This window comes from Eretmochelys imbricata, chromosome 5 (genome assembly GCF_965152235.1).
Source record: "Eretmochelys imbricata isolate rEreImb1 chromosome 5, rEreImb1.hap1, whole genome shotgun sequence".
Classification (NCBI taxonomy): Eukaryota; Metazoa; Chordata; order Testudines; family Cheloniidae; genus Eretmochelys; species Eretmochelys imbricata.
Window position 1 is genome coordinate 51,645,707 of NC_135576.1, and position 20,657 is coordinate 51,666,363.

The 20,657-nt window shown below is 40.5% G+C and overlaps 1 protein-coding gene across 2 annotated transcripts in view; it reads left to right on the top strand.

Moving 5' to 3' along the window:
• The window catches only part of RASGRF2 (Ras protein specific guanine nucleotide releasing factor 2), a 205,917-nt gene extending 189,218 nt beyond the window's left edge, over positions 1–16,699 (top strand). For both annotated transcript variants that reach the window (XM_077817129.1, XM_077817130.1), the window contains exons 20-27: positions 2,476–2,536; positions 3,259–3,362; positions 4,132–4,216; positions 4,861–5,058; positions 8,463–8,542; positions 10,053–10,170; positions 10,972–11,040; positions 11,793–16,699. In XM_077817129.1, the coding sequence (XP_077673255.1) occupies positions 2,476–2,536; positions 3,259–3,362; positions 4,132–4,216; positions 4,861–5,058; positions 8,463–8,542; positions 10,053–10,170; positions 10,972–11,040; positions 11,793–11,885 (808 nt within the window). In that variant the 3' untranslated portion in view covers positions 11,886–16,699. The remainder of the gene's footprint in view (positions 1–2,475; positions 2,537–3,258; positions 3,363–4,131; positions 4,217–4,860; positions 5,059–8,462; positions 8,543–10,052; positions 10,171–10,971; positions 11,041–11,792) is intronic.
• Positions 16,700–20,657: the final 3,958 nt, after the last annotated feature.

Genomic DNA, 20,657 nt, shown 5'->3' on the forward strand with positions numbered 1-20,657 from the left:
CACATTCCGTTTTAGCCTAGTCCACCTCCAATTTGGCAAGCTAAAAGGAAACAACAGCCTACCAGAGAAGAACGTAGTGTACTAAGCACCAACACTTCCTCCCCACCCACATAGTACATATTCCAGCTCTTACAATCATATCTAAAATCCCCAAACATTATCATTCTTTTCTTTTAACCCTTTCCCCATCTGGTAAAGGAAAAAGCTGTTCCTATGACACTTCTGATATGGCCACGTGCTGATAGGTTTATTACATTAAGTACCAGTTAAATTCCAAGCTATTTACATTTTAATGGCACATTACATTTGCACTGTAAATTGAGGAGGGGTTATTATTAATTATTTGTATTACAGTAACATGTAGCGCCCACAACCAAGATCGAGATACCATTGACCTTGATGCTGTTCATAGTAAGACAGAGCTCTGGCTCAAAATGCCAGCAACCAAAACAGAAATGACACAGCGTGAGAAGAGAGTGTATTCGAGTTATGCACCCAGATACTACAGTGATGGGAGTCTTACTCTGAATAATAGCAGCAATAATAAAAATGGAGAGGAGGTCTGGGGGACTCAGATTATTGGCAGTGGGATGTAGTTTTTCACCTTTATGCAATGCTAATTCAGCTAATGGAGTTAGTGATCAAATGTTTTTACCATAAAATCAGTGGTTGATTAACACACGGGCCCATGCCCAGGGGCCCCAGCCAATTTGGGCCCACCTGCAGGAGCGCCAGAATCTGGGTAGAAGTGTGTACATGAGGGGTCACTGGTGCCAGAACTGTGGCTCCGTCCCCTGTTTCTCCTTTTTCCCCCTGAGGCCCGGCCCAGGCCAGAAGCTGGAGTTGAGCCATGGTAAGAGCTGTCCAAGGAGCCTGGGTTGCTGTGAGAAGCCCCAGACCCTCCACCTGCCTTGGGCAGAGGCCTGGGGGCCCCGAGAGCAGCCCCCGGCCCATGTCCCCAGCCCCTGGGGCATGCCACCCAGGGCAGCTGGAGCGTAAAGGGCTCCCCACAGCAGCCCGGGCTCCCTGGGTGGCTCCAGGGCTAGCCTTGGGGTAGGCCACCCAGGTGACTGCTCAGGGGGCTGTGGTCAGGGAAATGCCGTACAGTAGTGCAGAGTTGTGTGCTGCCAGCTGGCAGGAGAGTACTGCAAACTCACAGAGGTCATGTGTGTGGGGGCACCCAGATTTCTCCCTGCTTCCTCATGGTGTAGGAACAAGGGGTGGGGCAAGTGGTGTTGCACAGATAATGCTCGCTCCCTGCAGTGTTCCTCCTGTGAGTGGGGGAGCGAGGAGCAACACCAAGCACTCCATGCATCCAGGTCACTTTCCCCACGTGGGCTGTGCTGTGAAGCGAGTATCAGAAGCTGCTGCTCACCTGCCCGCCTCTTACGCATCCCAGGTGCAGAAAGTGGACTGCATGCAGGGAGCCCTGTTGTTACCCCCCGCTCCCACCCCCTCAACACTCCTACAGGGGTATTGAGGAACAGCGTTTGCGGGGAGATCAAGCAGCAGTGCCAGCCACTCCATGGATCCAGGTAAGTTTCCCCACGTGGGCGCAGAAGGGGAGTAGAGGGGTTATGGGGTGCAGGGGGCACAGTGCAGGAGTTAGGGACATGGGGCACAGTGCAGCACAAAGTAAGGGTGTCAGTACACCATATGCCATGCTACCCTTACCTCTCCACTTCTGCTGGTGGCAACACTGCCTGCAGAGTTAAGCACCCAGCCAGCAGCCATCACTCTCTGGACACCCAGCCAGGGCTTAATGTGTGCCAGGGATTGCTGGAGCTCAGCCCTGACACCTCTTTCAATACAAATTAGGAGTAAGGGGAGGCAGCGGGCCCTGGGGCGGGGGGAAGCCTAGGGAGCCCAGAGGTGATGTGTGGTGGGGAGTCCATGGGATCCAGGGATAATGGTGAGCTGCCCACAAAAGTTCTTTGTGCCCAGGGCCCTAATAAATCTTAATTTGCCTCTGCATAAAATGTCAGATTGGTGTTTTGTGTAAAACTATTTTTCTAAGCCTAGTCCAGTTCCCAGTGAAGAGCTTTTGCAATTGGCCTCCTCTTTGGCATTCCTCAGCACCGAAGTCAGGGACAAAAAGAACTTGGAAACTGCACAACATGATCAGTACTGCAGGTGGTCCTTCAAGTAAGAGTTCAGACATATTAGTGGGACAACATGGTGGTCACTGTGTTGCTGCCATCCATGTTGTAACTGTTCTTGGGAGAGAGAGGATTAAATTCTCCAGGGATAGCAATTTAGCATTTTCACTCACACTGCTGGCCTGTACATTATTCCACAGCTGTTTTCTGCAACCAAAAATAAAACTGTTAGGTACAGGATTGTTTTAAAATGGGGCTTTCAATTGCAGCTTTTGCATTTATTTTAGATTAATGTGGTCAATGAACTGTGCTAAAATATTCTCATAACCATAGATAATTTTCTTTATATAGGATGTTCTGCCACTTAATTTTTCAGGGCTCTTTCTCAGGATGATCAAGATGATACCCACTTAAAAATAGAGGATATAATTCAAATGGTGAGTTCATCCAAAGATTTATGCATCAGATAATTTAGAAGGTTATGAAATCTGTGTAAATCACTAAAATGTACTCAACTGCAACCTTACTGCCATATTTCTACCAAATTACTGTTCCTTTATATCTGCACTTGAGATCTGCTACATAAATTTTAATGTTTAAAATTGAAGAGAAAATAAGTGTTCAAAACAAAAACAAAGGAGAGCTTGTCAGAGCTTCTAGACTTGCTTATGAATTGGTGATTGCTAACATTCCTGGAAACAGATCCTGTGCTGGCTCAAAATGGGGGAGACGTGCATTTATATGAGGCAGTGAAACACCTGAGCAAGAGGCAGCCCTTATGCCTTCTCATCACAGGCTGCCTCAGGTGTGTATCATCTCTCCATGATCAAATGGCTGCTTAGAACCCACTTCTAGCCTTCTGTAAGGAGGCCCATCCTCAACTACAGCCATTATCTGTCCACAACATGTTTTCATTTGCCCCGTAGGTGCACTGGTGCAAACTGAGGCACATAGAAAATGCAGTAGGTGCAGACTCCATAGATTGGACTTCATGCTGTTAGTGTTTTTTCTGCCCTATTTCTTTTCTTCGGTAGTCTAGAAGTTGTGTAGTAATTTGTGGTTTAAAATGCATATAAAGCTAATTAATATCTTGTGTTTTGGAAACAAATTGGTTGTAAACAGAAATCATTGACTGTTCTTGTACTTTTTATTTTTGCAGTCAGAATGTCCAAAACCGGAGTGCTTTGAAACCTTGTCAGCCATGGAGCTTGCAGAGCAAATAACTCTCTTAGATCATATAGTTTTCAGAAGCATACCCTATGAGTAAGTGTTCTCCCAAGGATGATCAAAGTGAATATTCTAAGAATCTTTCTGACTAGTAGTTTTAGGCACTATACTGATTCATGCTATTGATATCCCTGTAAAAAGGTTTGCATATATAATTGATGAGTATCCTTAGGCTTGTTTGTTGCTGCTTAGGATCTCTGATAGTCCATTTATGTTATGAAAGACTGAGTTCAAGAACATTAAGAGCAGTAGCATCTCTGTCTCTGTGATTTGCGTGCTGTATGAGCACCATGCAATACATTTCCTATAGAATTACGTATTCCTACTCAGTCTTTCTTTGAGGCTTTAATCTTACATTAATATGTCACTGTTTGCTGCCATTTGAGAGCCCCTGGAGAATTAAGAACAAACCTACAATCTCAGGTTTTGGGCTAGTGAAGGCTGAGCATAGTGGGGAAGTGCACAGTCTCTGGGGAAGTGAATGTCAACTCAGCCCCCTCCATACGTCAGTCTCATCTTGTCAGCTCCTGGTGCTGTATTTAAGTAATAGTTTCAAATAGGGTCATGCTGTTGAAAATTGGGAATACAGGGAACAGAAAAAACGGAAAGCAAACTTAAAATCCTTAACAATGTTCACAGCTGTACAGTGTTCTAGCAATGGCACAGTGAAATGCTACAATTACAGTGGAAATTATATTAAGTGTCCAGCAGAACTAGATGTATTGAAATCCATTTGGGCTAACCAGGCTTTGTACTGCATTTATAGATTACTTTTTTTCATTTTTTTTTTAACCTTGATTTCCAGAGAATTTCTTGGGCAAGGCTGGATGAAATTGGATAAAAATGAAAGAACTCCATACATTATGAAAACCAGCCAACATTTTAATGATGTAAGTAACCATAAACATGGAGAATGCCTTTTAGGAACTCTTCTGACATCGTATAAGACCTCTGAAATATAAATGTCTGTCTCTACATTGTGATATAATTTCTGATCTAGTAGTGACTGAATGTTACAGCTTCTTTGTGATTAACCTTATAAACCAAGAAAGCATGTAAAGAATTGCTAGTCAGCAGTTCAATAGGAATTTAATGGATTAGAACCTTTTGAACTATGCTGAAATCTCCTACTGCTTACAGAAAAAATTTAAGTTCTCTCTTTAGAGGATGAAACTATAACAATGCCAGTTAACTATCATCTTCTGTTTTATTGCTTGAGTCTCCACCTATACTCTTACCCTTGACTTTTTTTCTTACATGTTACTAAGAGCCATCACCAGTAGCAACATTACTGCTGGCTTTGAGTCATTATTTACGGATTGTTTTGCTGCATTTGTTACCCTCCCCTTAGTTCACTGTTCTTCTCCCCTGTCCTCTGGCAGTGTTTTCAACATACATTTTTCTCAGCCTTACTACTTAAGAGCTACAATCACTGCCACCTCATTTAGTTTTCTCCCCTATTTGTTAAATAATGTTGTTTGCAAGTGCTTATATTTAAATATTTTAGGATTTTTGGCTTTTTTTATTTGGTCAGATGAGTAACCTTGTTGCCTCGCAAATTATGAACTATGCTGATGTTGGTTCCCGTGCTAACTCAATTGAGAAGTGGGTGGCAGTGGCAGATATTTGTCGATGTATGCACAACTACAATGGTGTGTTAGAAATTACATCAGCCTTCAACAGAAGTGCAATCTACAGACTGAAGAAAACCTGGGCTAAAGTTTCTAAACAGGTGAGCAAGATATTTCTACAAATATGGCTGTAGCATTTCATTTGTTGATGCCTTACCTAGATAATAAAGAGGCCCAGATAACTACATTCTAACCAGATATATTTAAAGTTTAAGAATAATCTGATCATTAAGGGCTTCAGGGGACATTATTATTTCATTTCAAACGTTTGTATAGTTCACTCATTTTCAATTTCTGTATCATTAATTAAATATCTTCAGGATTAATTGACTTAATTGGAAATTGCATGTGCATATAGCTGAAGGCAAAATTTGACCCTAAAATATTGAATTGAAATATTTAACGAAACTAAATGCTGTATTTTTTAGATTGACTTCATTCAGATATGAACATTTAGCTATACATTAATTTGGAATAAGGATAGCATTGTGGTGGGATAAAAAATGCTGTCCAGTAACATAAAATGATTTTCGTTTTTCTTTTGAGTTCTTAGATATAATCCCAATGTCATGTGCTGTTGTCCTTAGAAAATAATTTTCTTTGGTTTATTTTTTTTTAAATGGTTTAAGGCCCAGATCCTCAGGTATATATAGGGTGACCAGATGTCCCGATTTTATAGGGACAGTCCCGATATTTGGGGCTTTTTCTTATATAGGCATCTATTATCCCCTCCACCCCATCCTGATCTTTCACACTTGCTATCTGGTCACCCTAGGTATACAGGCACCTAACTCCAATTGGGAGTTAGACATCTAAATACCTTTTGAGGATCTAGGCCTAATTAATTTTGAAGATACTTTAAGAATTCATGAAAGGTGCTCCTGAAGACTGAAACTGAGGGGATAAGTCTCTCTGTGGTTATGTATACCGTGTGATAAAAGACCCATGGCACAGCCACAGCTGGCCTGTGTCAGCTGACTCAGGTTTGTGGGGCTCGGGCTGCAGGAATATAAAATTGCAGTGTAGATGTCTGGGGTTGGGCTGGAGTCCAGGCCTTGGGACACCTCACCCACCCTTGCCTCATGGCGTCCCACGGAGCCCAGGCTCAAATGTCTACACTGCAATTTTATAGCCCCTTAGCTTGAGCCCTGCCAACCTGAGTAAGCTGACCCAGGCTGGCCGCAGGTCTTTTATTGCAGTGTAAACATACCTTCTTTGCACATTCAGCCTTTGGTCTCTTGGCTGAGACTTCCAACAAGGGTATGTCTGCACTGCAGTATAATCCCAGGGTTCGAACTCAGGCTCAAGCCTAAACCCCCTTGCATCTACACACAAATTATGCTAACCCAGAGCTCAGACCCAGAGTCCCAGGACCCCATGAGGTGGAGGGTCCAAGTCTCAATCAAGCTGGGACCCAGGGTTCAAGCCTTACTACTTTGCCTTGTAATCGCAGCCCAATAGACTCGTACTCTGGGACTCTGCCAAAAGTATCCCACAATGCCATGACCGACTTTCTTTGTCCTCTGGACAGTCACATTTTCCCACAATACACCATGAACAAAGGGCTACAGTAGCCACATTTTGAGAGAGCGCTAGGAAGTCTGGGATATGGGGCGGGGGGTTGGACTCGGGCCTGCAAAATGCAGTGTAGATGCTAGGTCCCATGTTTGGCTTCAGCAGTTCCTAACCTGTGATTACAAATGAGTGTAGATAGGTTAACAAACCCAGGGTCTGCTAACTCAAGTTCTACTAACCCTGAGCTTACATTGCAATGTAGACATACCCCAAGAAAACCAGTGACATAAGAAAGAAGCTGGCCTGGACAAATAGAGACAATTTCCATGTTTTATGTTCTATACTGAATGAAGTCTAAAATACCATTTTATTTTATTTTTTTACAGCAGAACATTGTTTCTGCATTTTAAAATACTCTGGAAGAAATCAGTTCAACTGTTCTCAATGAGCAATGAATCCTTCTGGAGTAGTGGTCTTCTTCTGCTTTTTCTTTTTTTTTTTTTTTAAAACTAGTGACAGTTTAAACTAGTGCACAAGAGCAACTGACCTAGTGAAGTCAGAAATATGGAACCTTACCATGTTAAAGCAACACTCCTGGGACAAACCTCACGCTGGTAACTCAAGAGAGTGCAAAATGTCCCTGCCTGCACCGTCTGGTCTGATTCAGCTGCGGGAGGGCAGGGATGTACAACTGCATATCCTCTTCTGGATTTTTCCATCAAGGGAAGGCAGCTTTAATCTCTGCAAAGGGCCCTAAAGCAGTCCCACACTGGAGGCTGTTTAGGGAATATGCTTCCACTATTCACCCTAATTTCGGCCATTCCCCCACTGGGTCCATCTTCTTTTCTTTAAAAAGCAAACAAAAAACCCACCCAACCCACTACTTTAATAAAAGCTTAATACTAACAAAATGTTTCCATGGTTTTTTTTAAAACTCTAGTGTTAATTTTTAAAAAATGAATAAACGTTCCCTTGTACCTCTGAAGTGCTGTCAAACTGAACATTGTATAAATGTCATGTTCATGCAGGAGAACAAGAAAGTAAAGTTGGCTGAGACTGCCTAGGGTTTTCTGTTGATTAGAAATTCTGAGTCAAGAGCAAATGTGACCAGCCTCTCCATTTTCCAACCTGTGGCAAGTCTCTAGATAGTGATAAATCGTGAAAAATGAATTCTTAGATAAACTAAGATAAGGTGTTATAAATAATAGGTAATGGAAGTGTCTGAATATAATTTTAACTTGATAGTGTTCTTTTAAAACAATACTAATATCTCAGCTGAATGTGAGTTCAGCTTCTACCAGTGAGTTGGAGGCAAACGTTCTTAGAGTTAAATAACTTTGAAATTTCACTCCTCTGTGTTTTCCCAAAAAATATTTTCCAGCCTCTTTTGGGAATCATAATTTGGTGATCACTAATCAATTTATAGTCCAGTTCTGCAAAGATGTATAAACATGCTTAATGTTAAGCTTGTGAGTAGTCCCAAACTTAGTTTACTCCTTTGTTGTGCTTCCTTCTTGTTTTTCCTCTTTTCTGACTTCAGCTTTCTTCTTCACCCACATACTAGCTACTGGCTTGTCCTTCATAGTTCTGAGTGCTTCCTGAGAGGCGCTGAACATCCTCAATTCACACTGATTTCAGTGGAAGTTGGGGACATGCAGCATCTCATAGGGTTGGGCCCCAAATATCCTCTTGTGCAGTGCAACTGAATATTAGTTTAATGGTCCTATTCTTTTTGAACTTGCTGGGCAAAAATCATTTGAGTATGCGGTACATTCCTCAAGCCACTATGGGTAAAATTTTCAAGCCCCCCCTAATTCCCATTTAGTCACTCAGGAGCCTAAATTTATTGAAGTCTATGGGAGTTGACTCCTAATTTTTTAAGTCCTCTGTTTTCAGATGTGCTATTTTCATAAGTGCTTTTGAAAATTTTACCACAATACCATAGTCAGTTTTCACACAGGGTGACACTTGTAATTTTTTCTTTTTCTAGACAAAAGCTCTCATGGACAAACTTCAGAAGACTGTATCATCAGAGGGAAGATTTAAAAACCTTAGAGAAACACTCAAAAAGTATGTTTTCTTAAATTCACAATATAGTTGTATTTTGTTAAGAATATTGGATAGCACTTATTAAAGATAAGAGTTGGCTTTCAGTTTAGCTTTTATAATGAAAATTATATTGGACAATATTTTTACTGAATAACCTCTGTAAAGCTAGCTTTATTCTATTTGGAAACCACTGTTTTGCTGAATATACTGTAATTCGGTGCCTCTTATAGAGTAATATGTTACCTCTGGGGAATTACCAGAGCAAATTAAACTAGTATTTTGTAAGAAATGCTCACTGTTGGGGGGCTTTCCTTATACTGATAAACTTTTTCAATAAGTGTAAGACCCGCTTTATAAATAAAGGTTCTTTTAATCAAAAACATTTTACTCAGTTCTGATAGTGCCTATTTGATATTAATAGTCCCAAAGTTCAACATAACTGGCTCCAAAGAGCTCTCATTCCAGATTTGTTATCTCCAAGTTCGACCAAACACAACAGCAACTCATTCCAAGAGCTGTATCTGGAAAAGGGATCTCCCAGGCTGATTGACAGTAACTGTGTTGAATCATCTTGAGAGAGCATTCAGGAATTAAACTACTGTTTATATAGTGTATATTTAAAAAAACAGACAAGGTTCAGTGTGTAATGCCCATGCTTGGTTTGCAGAAGACTATTGTCAGGGAATCAGACATACTTGTTTTAAAAGAGAAAAAGTTGTTTTTACTTATAACATCTGGCTAACTGGCCCATATATACTTCTAAATTAATCTAGCTAATAACTTTATTGGTAATTATTTATTTTTTTTAACCATGCAGAGTATAATTTGATATAATAATCTTGAAGTCAGCAGGAAGTTGGACTAAGGTGAAAACGTAACTAGAAAAGTTCCCCAGCAGAATTGTCCTCTTTGCAGCACACACTCTCAGAGTGGAAAATTTTAACAAGTCGTCTGTTCCCTAGGAGAATTTCCAAAGTTAGGAAATCTGAGTGTTTTCAACCACATAACATCTTAAACGTTTACAAAACAAGCATTGTAAAGATCCTAACATATTACTTAACATGAACTATACAGTATATACAATGTATTGCTGATACTAAAATACTTAACAGTACTTCAGAAGCTTAGGGAAGCCTTGGAGGCATGCACCCCAAAGTATTTTCAGCTGTGCATTGGATTTATTTCTGAGATTTTCTGTCAGCTGGGATTGAAACATGTTTGAGAGCATACTCCAATGCCTTCCCATTTTCTCCATGGTGTTATCATTGTGGCTTTTACTAAATGTTATAATTGTTTCTCTCATAGTTTAAAGTTCGATATTTGACACAACCTGCCAAATTTGTCTCTGGTAGACGTGGGTACAACTCAGTAAAGCCAGAGCATCTGCTCCACTTACACTAACCTGTTAATTTGACCCAACTTGTAAAAGTATTTTAAGTAATAAAAAAAAAGTAGAAGTTTGTATAATGCATAAAAAGAACAGTCTGTAAATTAAATCCTAGTAAAATATAGTTAATTTCTCATCCTGCAGTTGTAATCCCCCTGCAGTTCCCTATCTTGGAATGTACTTGACAGATCTAGCATTTATTGAAGAAGGAACACCAAACTTCACTGAGGAAGGCCTTGTCAATTTTTCCAAAATGAGAATGGTAATTTTTATTTTCTTACATGTTTCCACTAGAGGATTTTAGGTGCACAAGTTTAATAGTGATTTACTTAGGACTTCTTTGAATTCAAATTGCAAGATTACACAATATATTTGCATAATACAAAATAGAAGCTTGAAAACAATCTTTTGCATTTGAATCCAGGGACAGTCTTCTTTCACCACCTGCTGGCAAGCCAAAGAGTATTGCAATTTAGCTTTCAGTTTGGTCAGCTGAAAATTTCAGGAAGAAAAACAGCTGGTCTAGTCTTGCAGGGATTAATAAATGGTTAAAAAAATGTAGCCAACCTGGTACCATAATTCATCAGGCAGCAACACTCAGAAGGGGTCATTTTAGAGTGTGTTTAGGACTCTGGCTCCCCAAGGAAGTGAAAAAGCATTTAAAGGTTGATTCTCTCTGCCTTCCAAACTATGTTGTTGTTCGGAGCTCCTCAGAGGCCGGGCTTGGAGAAATATTGTCACCAGCTGCTCTGCTGACAGTAGTTTAATGACATGTTCGTGACTGCACATTGCAGAAGTCACCTGAGGGAAAAAAAGGGAGGGTATCAGAGTAAAGAAAGAAGGGACAAGGTGATCCATCTGAGACAGTTCAATAGTCTGGCTGATTTGGGAAGGTAAAGGCTCCCCCTCAAAGCCACAAGCACAAAGCCCTGGCCCCCAGGATAAGTTGCATCATTTTGCACCAAATTCATTCCTGGCATAGCTTCACTGAAGCCAATATGTTCAAGTTACAGCGCAGACCATAAGTAGAACATTTTCTTATATCAATGTATTCCTTTGATAGATATCACATATTATCAGGGAGATACGCCAGTTCCAGCAGACCTCCTATCGTATAGAACATCAACAAAAGGTACAGTTCTATGTGGTGCTGATCACAGGCACTATGATGAAGGCTATTCCTACTATCAACAAAAAAATACACAGATGGGCCCAAAGCTAAAACTAATATCTTTCCTTTCCCTGCAGTAACAGTGGGAGGCAAACAGTGGAGTTTGTCCTGGTACTTTGGCTTGTGATAAGCTGATAGTGTAACGTTCTCTTCTCAGACTTTGCACATGAAGGCAAATCTTGCCTCCACCTCTGCAACAAGGGTGGCACCCTCCTGGCAGAGGAGTCAGTGCAGTTCTGCTGTGTCAGAGGGGCAGGATTTAGGGTGCCACCGAGTTCCATACCCCTGCACAGTATGGAACTCTGCTCCACAAAGGATGCCAGCACACAGGAAGTAGGTGATGATGAGGTACAGCTTGACCGTCTGATGCTGCTGCATAGATCTCTGTGGTCTTAAGGGAAGATTCCTCCCCCTCACTCCCACATTTCCCTAGTTCCCAGAACAGCTACGTGGGTTGGACACTAGACTAAGGATTTGCCCCTTACTGACAGAGAGGTATTTTTAAACAACTTGAATACTTTGTACCAAATATATTTCGCTATTCCACTTCACCAAGAAAACAGAACACGAGAGATGATTCCAACATCTGTCTGAAATGGCCTGAAGCTGGTAACTGGCTGTTATGGGAAAGGGGAGAATAGAGAAATTCAATTAAAAATATACAATCTGTTCAGTTTCAAAATTATACATTGCAATTGTTTTCTGTATTGCAGGTCACTCATTACTTACTCGACAAGACCCTCATCATAGATGAGGATACTCTGTATGAGTTATCCCTAAAGATTGAACCCAGACTCCCTGCCTGAAGAATGAGCTTCGTCCCAGAGTTGACAGAGTTTTAGTGTAATGAACACAATTATGCATGCCATGCCCTACAGAACACAAGGGGACAGATTGAGAAGATTGCAAACTCTCTTTTCCAATAAGGGAGACAGAGCCTCACAGAAATTCCCTCTCAGACAAGGAAAATCAGCTCCTGGAGGTGAAAGACAAAATGCTTCATACTTGAGGGTTAAATGATTGTTATTTTGCAAAGATAATGTTTTGCCAAAGGGACTATGCATCTAATAGAAAACAGAAGCCTTTCATGAGAATAGCTACTCACTGCAGCCATCCTAACAGGGCAGAGAAGGGGACACATTTAAATGTAGGTACCGTATTCTGTTAGATTAGAATAAATGGACAAATGCAGATGGCATTGATCTGGCACAGCTTCCTTATCAAATGTGTATCTATTGAGGCATTCATTGGATTAATCCACTCTCATTATCGTGTATTCATTGCAAACAATAGGCGCTTAAGAGTCATTTACTAACCTGCAGTGATAGCAGGATAATATCTAAGAACTTTAGCTACAGCATATGCTGTTTAAAGTAGTTGTTATAAATTAGATGTTTTCATTTATAGAATATTAAGGTTTTAAAATATGTTATCAGCCTTTTCTAAGGTGGAAGGTTTTACATGCTACAAATTAACTAACTTAACTTTGTAAATATTGTTTTCACCAATACATGATGAGGAGTTTTACAGCATGGAAAATAATGAATTATGTTAATAGTTGCAGGCCATGGGAGCATCAGCTGGAATATCTGAGTTTAGGAGCTGTATTCAGGATTGGCTGGCCCAGAGTCATGAACATATCATGAGTGAGATACTTGGTCATTTAGCACATTGTCTCCTGAGAAAGGCACTCTGATTTTCTGTACCTACAGCATCCCTGACAGTTCAGTGACTATAAAGCACCTGCTGCACACACTGGGGGAGGAATGATGGCTGGTTTGGCAATGGATAATGCTCAGCAATGAAGAGAGCATTTGCTCAGCTGATCAATTCTAAAATCTTTTTTTCTACAGTAAAAGCTGTGCATGTCAACAAACATGAAATATAATTTTATTTGGGGAAGTTAGCATTTGCAGATGAGTGTCTGCTAGAGAAAATATGCTGTTTGTAACTGTTTTTAAAACCCATGCTACTGTGTGATTCTAGGTAGAATCCATTTCTGAAAATATATGGTTCTTCATACAGTTTCCTGATAGTGACCTATTGTAGCTGCATGGAAGATGAGCTCAAAATGCATGCTATACAGTATATCATAAAACCAAATGCATAGGTATTCGCACTGTTGAATAACTAGGCTGGAGAAGTGTTCTTACTTTTCCAGTGATTATCAGCCAGTTGAAGAAATAGGGCTATATCATTTGTTTACCTCCCTTAAATCTTCTCAGGGAGATAGATGTTTAAAAAAGATTGTGACCTGAGCCTATTTGATCTGACATTTCTTACCACACTCGTGAAGTTTCTGAATGTTAACAATGAAAATGGATCTGCCTGGCTTATGGTTTTTGTCTTTATTTGCACTTTAATTACATTGTTAGCCCAGCCAAGAGCTTCACAATAAATTCCATGTGGTGTAAGCGTAAACACTAGTAGCATTTATAAATGTACCGTAGTAGATGTAAATTCCACTATGTTTCCTGTACCACATCTTTGTAAATAACTGCATGAGTAAATATCAAAGAAATACTGGTAAATTCCACGTTAAAGAAAAGAAACAGGAAAACTTCCAGAAGTATTTTTAAATAGTTCTGATTAATGAATGCTGTAGAAGTGAACATAGGAAGTGTTAATTATAGGTGCTTTTTATTTTTTCAAAAATTTGCTTGTTCTTTTCAGTAGTGACTGATAAGAAGTTGATTGTATCCTGATGCATGATAAATAAGAAGCATGGGTTATTTGGACCATAAAGCCAACTTACTATGTGCTTTCTGTGTATTCATAATACACAAAGAATTACCATAAGTCATTTGCATAAAACACCTGAAGGTGGCACAGTGGAAAATAGAAGCAGTAAAACTGGTCTTAAAAGCAAGTCCCTAGCTCAACTTTATATTATCTCTGTTCACACAGAACATGTAAACAACTGTAGGTGTCTTAACAGACCTTTGTGGCACAACCTGTTGGCCACTACTTCATCTTCCTGTATACCATTTTGCCATATCTGCTTTGTAGGTCTAGGGAGCCCTCATCAGTCATGCTCTTGAGGTGCAGGCAGAGGTTCTTCTATGCGTCCACCTCGTTATCCTAATTTTAACACACTTTTTACAAACCCTATGTACATCTAGGCTAAGTTTGTCCCTACAAATATTGGCATAAATAATATACCATCAATATATAGCACTTTACAGTTTAAAAATATTCAACAACTAATTAATCCTCACAACACTGCAAGGGATAAGTGGTTGTCTCCCCATTTTATAGATGGAGAAACTAAGATACAGAGGTTAAGGATGCTGAGCACCCACAACTCCTCTTGAAATCAATAGGTGGTGTGGTTGCTCAGCACCTCTGAAACATCAGATCTGAAGTGATTTGGACAGTTAGTGGGTTAGTGGTAGAGCTGGATTAGAATCTCTGAAGTACTTGGATCCTAGTCCTGTCTTCACATCACCAGAAAATGATGCCGACATATATAAAACATGGGAATAAATTGCCTGGGGAGGTTGTGGATTCTCCATCATTGGAGATTTTTAAGAGCAGGTTAGACAAATACCTGTCAGGGATGGTGTAGATAATACTCAGTCCTACCATGAGTGCAGGGGACTGGAGTAGATGACCTCTCTAGGTCCCTTCCAGTCCTATGATTCTGTGAAATCTAGATGGATTGCTAATGGAATATATTTCTTAAAATACCAAGGGTTACTAAACAAAGAGGTGAACACACATCTTGTTAACCATAATTAGAGAATACATTCTTGTCCCCAGACAAAGCCCGAGTACTGGGTTTTGTGCTGCAGTCCTGCACAGGGGCTGTGGGATGGTATCCTTCCCATAAGATGAACCAAATGCATATAGCAACGGTGAGCCACTCTATTGTTCTTCAGTCTCTGTGATATAGTGATTGCCAGAAGCCTCCAATGTGCTCCCTACATAGGGGTTTTGACAAGTGCATCTACATAATTTACCCAACTTCTCTGTGAATCTTCCCACCTCAGTGCCCTGCAGTGCACAAGGTATGTGGAGTTCCCTTGTGTGGCTTCTCTGTGCTACCACCCCACATGCTGACTGAAGTGGTGGTTTGTCTGCAGTTTTGGCCTTGCACCACAGGAGAGGAGTAGGGGACATGCTTTGCTCCTGTATTTATCTGCAAGTCTCATGGATCATTCCTGCTCACCTCATTCACCTCCTGACTTCAGTGGTGCTACCTACACAGAGGATGGATTTAGCTCCTCTTTTGCAACTATGGAAAATTTACACCCCGTGCCCCCCATAGTTATTCTGGTGAATCAAACATAAAAATCTTATTCTGCTTCAACATGAAATGGCATATTGGGCCATGGACGTGTAACCCATTTCTTTAGGAACAGGGATATAAATAGTAACTGTAAAATACCAAATATTTGCTACTGCTATATTATGGAGTCTCCAAATAGTGTAGATGCATTCATCTGGCAGTAGGCCGGAGTATGCCCAGCTGCCCCAGGGGTACACAAGCGGGAGGAGAGAGTCCAGGGGCCTTCCCTACAGCTCCTGGGGCCCTGTACAATGGTTGGATACAATCGCAGCTCCTACACTCCTGCAGGTGCAAGGACTGTTCCTTCCTATCATCCCCAGCATACAAGATACCCCAAAGGGGATGGGCAGGAGGCAGAGCTGACTGGATACACAAGAAATTATATAATTCACCCTCTGAAGGGGCACATTCCCCAGGAAGGTCTGGGGGAGTTCTGGCCTGGCACTCTCTATGCGGGCCAGTGCCTGTAAGTGTGACTGAGCCCAGGATTGAGCACAAAGGAGAAGTAAATAGACCTGTTTAGTTGACAGTCAACATGTATATTAATTATGTAATTTTCCTTCAGCAATTCCAAGAACACAGTAAGTGTGTAAGCTTGTAATGACTGATACTCCTGGGACTGATGAAAATGTTACCCTTATTGAAAAACAAAACAACCCCCCATCCTCTACTTTTTATTTCTATAGTCCTTAAAATCTATAGTTATTTTATAGGTTAAAATGAAACTCTTGCATTGTTTATTTAAAGTATTTATTAACTTTTATTGTGTCAGTTTTGATTTCAGTAGATATTCATGATCTCGGATTTTCCTAAATAATCATATTTATTTTAATTTTTTTTATTTGAATGAAGCTTTAATGTTTCCACCTTTTATTGTCCTCAGTTACACGATAAGTAAATATGTGGTTTAAAATTGATTAGTAAACACATTTCTAACTATTCATCATTTCTATTAACTAAGGCCCAAATCCTGCAGTCCTTATTCAGTCAGAAATCTCATGGACTTCAATGGGAGTTTTTCTTAAGTAAGAACTTCAGGATTTAGTCCTTACTGGCTATCAGCCACTTGCCTCTTTCCGTTTTTTGGCTCCAAAAGGTTACATGTTCCCGTGTATTACGGTTTTCACTCTCACTTTTGATTGTTTCATTGTACCTTTCCTTTTGCAATAGTCTCTGAAGTTTTGTTCTTTAGGTGAAAGATATGTGTATTTATTTGACAAATGTATTAATATCTATCTCATCATGTTAATGCACACCCAGCTGTTTTTGCATGTACTGTAACTGCTCTTTTGCCACCTGGTTATTGCTTTGAATTGTTAGTAAGGCATAGCAGGCAGGGCATTGTGCACATATGCAAATTAAACATTTTCTTTTTCTGAATTCCAAACATTCTTGTTTGCTGCTGTTTTATTTTTATCTCAAAATTGTGGGAAAGTGGAATATAACTCACTTCCCCCCTCTTGCTATGGCGTCATTTTTACAAACTCGAGGGAGGTAGGGATAGAACATAAAAATCCAGGGCACAATCAGGCAAAGTTCCTTCCACTTTTATTGCTGGAGAGCACTATGACTTATTGCACCTCATCTTTTGCTTATTTATGCTGGTTTGAAACTTGTATTGACTTCATTGGAGTTAAAATTGATTTAGACTGGAATCAGTGCAGGGATTGAACCTGTTTCCTAGATAACTAGAGGAGCTAAGATAGCATGGTGAAGCATCTGATGTAAATACCTAGATAAGAGAGATGACATGGATTAGCTAGACCTAGCTGTTCAAGTCATTCTTCTCTCTACCTGGAAGAAGTTTCACAGGTTTGAGCTGCACAATTTCAAATGTGAAAGTACACCCTTCCCCTTGTGCATCATAAACAATGTAATGCCAATGTGCAAAGCTACCAAAAATTGAATTTCTCCTCTCCATGTTACCAGTCACAAAACTGGTAAGATTCCCTTCTCAAAGCAAACCATATTAACACGAGATATTAGTTCAGCCTAATAACATCCTCATATAATTACTATCCTCAAGTCCATACTTTAAACAAGAATGAAAATCTTGTTTTAATCCTGTTAAAAGAAATTCACGTGTCATTCACAGTGACACATTTAAATACAGACTCTGCCTCAAACCTGGACATTATGGACATTCTAGGCATAGGTAGATCATAAGTATATGTCAGCGTTTCCAACTCTCATGATTTTAATCACAAGCATCACTCTATTGGGTGTTTTCCTTAGAGCTTGAGCTCCTGGAGTTCAGGTAATGCTGTGAGAATCTCCATTGGGTTTTTGTTTGTTTTGTTTTGTTTTGTTTTTGTTTTTAAAAAAAGTTTCCAGCCTTCAGAATTGCGGAGGAAAAACTTGAAACTATGACCCATAAAGGCTCAAAACCCAGACCGCAAATAATACAATCCCCAAATTCATTATTCTTTCCAATCTCATGATTTTTTTGGAGCCCCACTTATGATTTTTGAATGTTTGGTGTTATATTGATGTCGTAAAGGAGAGTAAAATGCTTCCAATTCTGAACATACTGGGATGGTTTACCAAGCATAGGTATGAGGAACTTCTCCGGCAAAGTGATCCCGTCCTGCAGAAGAATCAGGAGGGAGAAAAATACATCACACAAAACTCTGCCCTGTCACTTTCAGCCTTGCAGAGTGGGGAGTGCAGTGGCCTTGTAAGCCCCCTACAGCTCACTGCTGAGTCTCCTGGTTGTGGAGCACAGAAGTCACAGAAGGGCATTATGTAAGGATAAGGCCTTTGTCTGCAGCCATATTGTAAGGCCTAAAGCCGAAGGCCTTCGTCTGCAGCCAGATTAAAAGAGCAGCCGAGCAGCAGCCATTAGCTGAGAGCAGGGACTCACATCCTCACATTCCATCTAAATTACATTAAAACAATGTAATATCAGGCTGTTAAGAAGGAGACCCCTTCCTAATGGCTCCCACTATCACCAGATAAAGAAACAGATCTTAAGATGTGTCATAAATATAAAGGGAAGGGTAAACACCTTTAAATCCCTCCTGGCCAGAGGAAAAACCCTTTCACCTGTAAAGGGTTAAGAAGCTTAGGATAACCTTGCTGGCACCTGACCAAAATGACCAATGAGGAGACAAGATACTTTCAAAGCTGGAGTGGGGAGAAACAAAGGTTCTCTCAGTCTGTGTGTTGCTTTTGCTGGGACCAGAGCAGGAATGCAGGTCAGAACTCCTCTAAAGGGCTAATAAGCAATCTAGTTAGATATGTATTAGATTCTGTTTTGTTTAAATGGCTGATAAAATAAGCTGTGCTGAATGGAATGTATATTCCTGTTTTTGTGTCTTTTTGTAACTTAAGGTTTTGCCTAGAGGGATTCTCTATGTTTTGAATCTGGTTACCCTGTAAGGTATTTACCATCCTGATTTTACAGAGATGATTCTTTAACTTCAATTGAAATTCTTCTTTTAAGAACCTGATTGCTTTTTCATTGTTCTTAAGATCCAAGGGTTTGGGTTCAGCTATGCAAATTGGTGAGGATTTTTATCAAGCCTTCCCCAGGAAAGGGGGTGTAGGGTTTGGGAGGATTTTGGGGAGAAAGACGTTTCCAAGTGGACTCTTGCCCTGTTATATATTTGTTAGACGCTTGGTGGTGGCAGCAATAAAGTCCAAGGGCAAAAGGTAAAATAGTTTGTACCTTGGGGAAGTTTTAACCTAAGCTGGTAAAAATAAGCTTAGGGGGTTTTTCATGCAGGTCCCCACATCTGTACCCTCGAGTTCAGAGTGGAGAAGGAACTTTGACAAGATGGTTGAAGAAAACTTAGTTTGATAGCATTCTGTCTGGCAAGAAATCACTTATCAATAGTTGTGATTGTGAAATCCTCATTTCTTTATTGTTTTGTCATTATGATCCCCACTTCCCTATTGTTTGTCTGTATGGTCTCTGTCTGGTTCTTTAATTGTTTCTGTCTGTTACCTAATTAATTTTGCTAGGTGTAAATTAATTAAGGTGGTGGGCTAGAATTGGTTAGAGAATTGTTACGTTGTGTTAGGATTGGTTAGTAAAATTTTAGTATAATGATTGGTTAAGGTACAGCTAAAAAGGATTCAATTTTCACTATATCAACTGGGGTCCAAAAGGAAGTTCTTTGGGACCCAGCTCCAGGACATAGCCCCAAAGATCAGAGCTGCCAGACCTCAACACTCTGCCAATGATACTGTGCAGAAACTGGGGTCCCCCAGGCCCAGATGGACCTGATCCTGACTGGCCATCAAGAAAAGTTCATCTGTCTTATTGGGAGTGGTGAGCACTGTATGTGTAGCGTGTGGAGTCTGGTTTTGGTGATTGTTAATAACTAGAGGTTATGTAGTATATTACTGTGTAAAGCTCTTTCACTGGTAAAAGGTCCTGCACACCTGCAGAAGTAGTATATGCCTGGAGCCCTACATATTGGGAAAGGACGTGGGTACTTAAATTGACCAGATTAGTTACACCCTGAGCCCTACGAATTGTGTATGGGTGGCCCTGAGTCCTACGAATTGGGTAAGGGTAGGTGCTTTTCGCCTGGAGCCCTACGATTTAGGAAAAGGTGGGGGTGCCCTATTGTGTGCAGGTAACAATTACAGCTGCTTGATGCAGTATTTCCGCTAATAGAGATTACTTAGTGGAAACTCAGTGGATCACAGGGCAACATGCTGAGGAGAGGGGCTTCTCTCCAGCGCCCTTCATTCTTGCTCCCTCTATGCCCCTCTTCCTGTTGTGGAGAGCCAGACAGGCAGAGGTAAAACACTACTTCCAAAGATGTTTGGTGGCCTCCTGTGACAATAGTAAAGAGTCACAGAAAGAGTCTTTCTTTACCACTGAACAATTAATTTTATTAGAGTAAGGAAAATAGTATTATAAATCAATCTCTCTCACACACACACACAGAGAGCTTCACTGAGAGGCTTCTGTCTTGTCTCTTCCCAACCTCCTCCAGCCTGGCTTTAAAGACTTAAAGGAAAAATACATATACAACTCTCTTCCTTGCCCTGCCTTTCCTGTATAATCATTATTCAGAATTAACAGTTAATAACAAATTATAGCTCCATGAACACACCATCATCTTTATTCCTCCAGGTCTGGATATCCTCTGTCCTTGAGGAGACTTTTTGTGCCATAGATTTTCTTGAATTGTCATCTCCAAAAGACAGTTTAGAGTCCTCCTCAACAGGATTCTTTCTCATCACTGAAGTTGTGATGTGAGTGCCATGGCTACACAGCGCTGGCAGTGTGAGGATCTGGTGGTTGGCAAGTATTGTATCATCTCAGTTT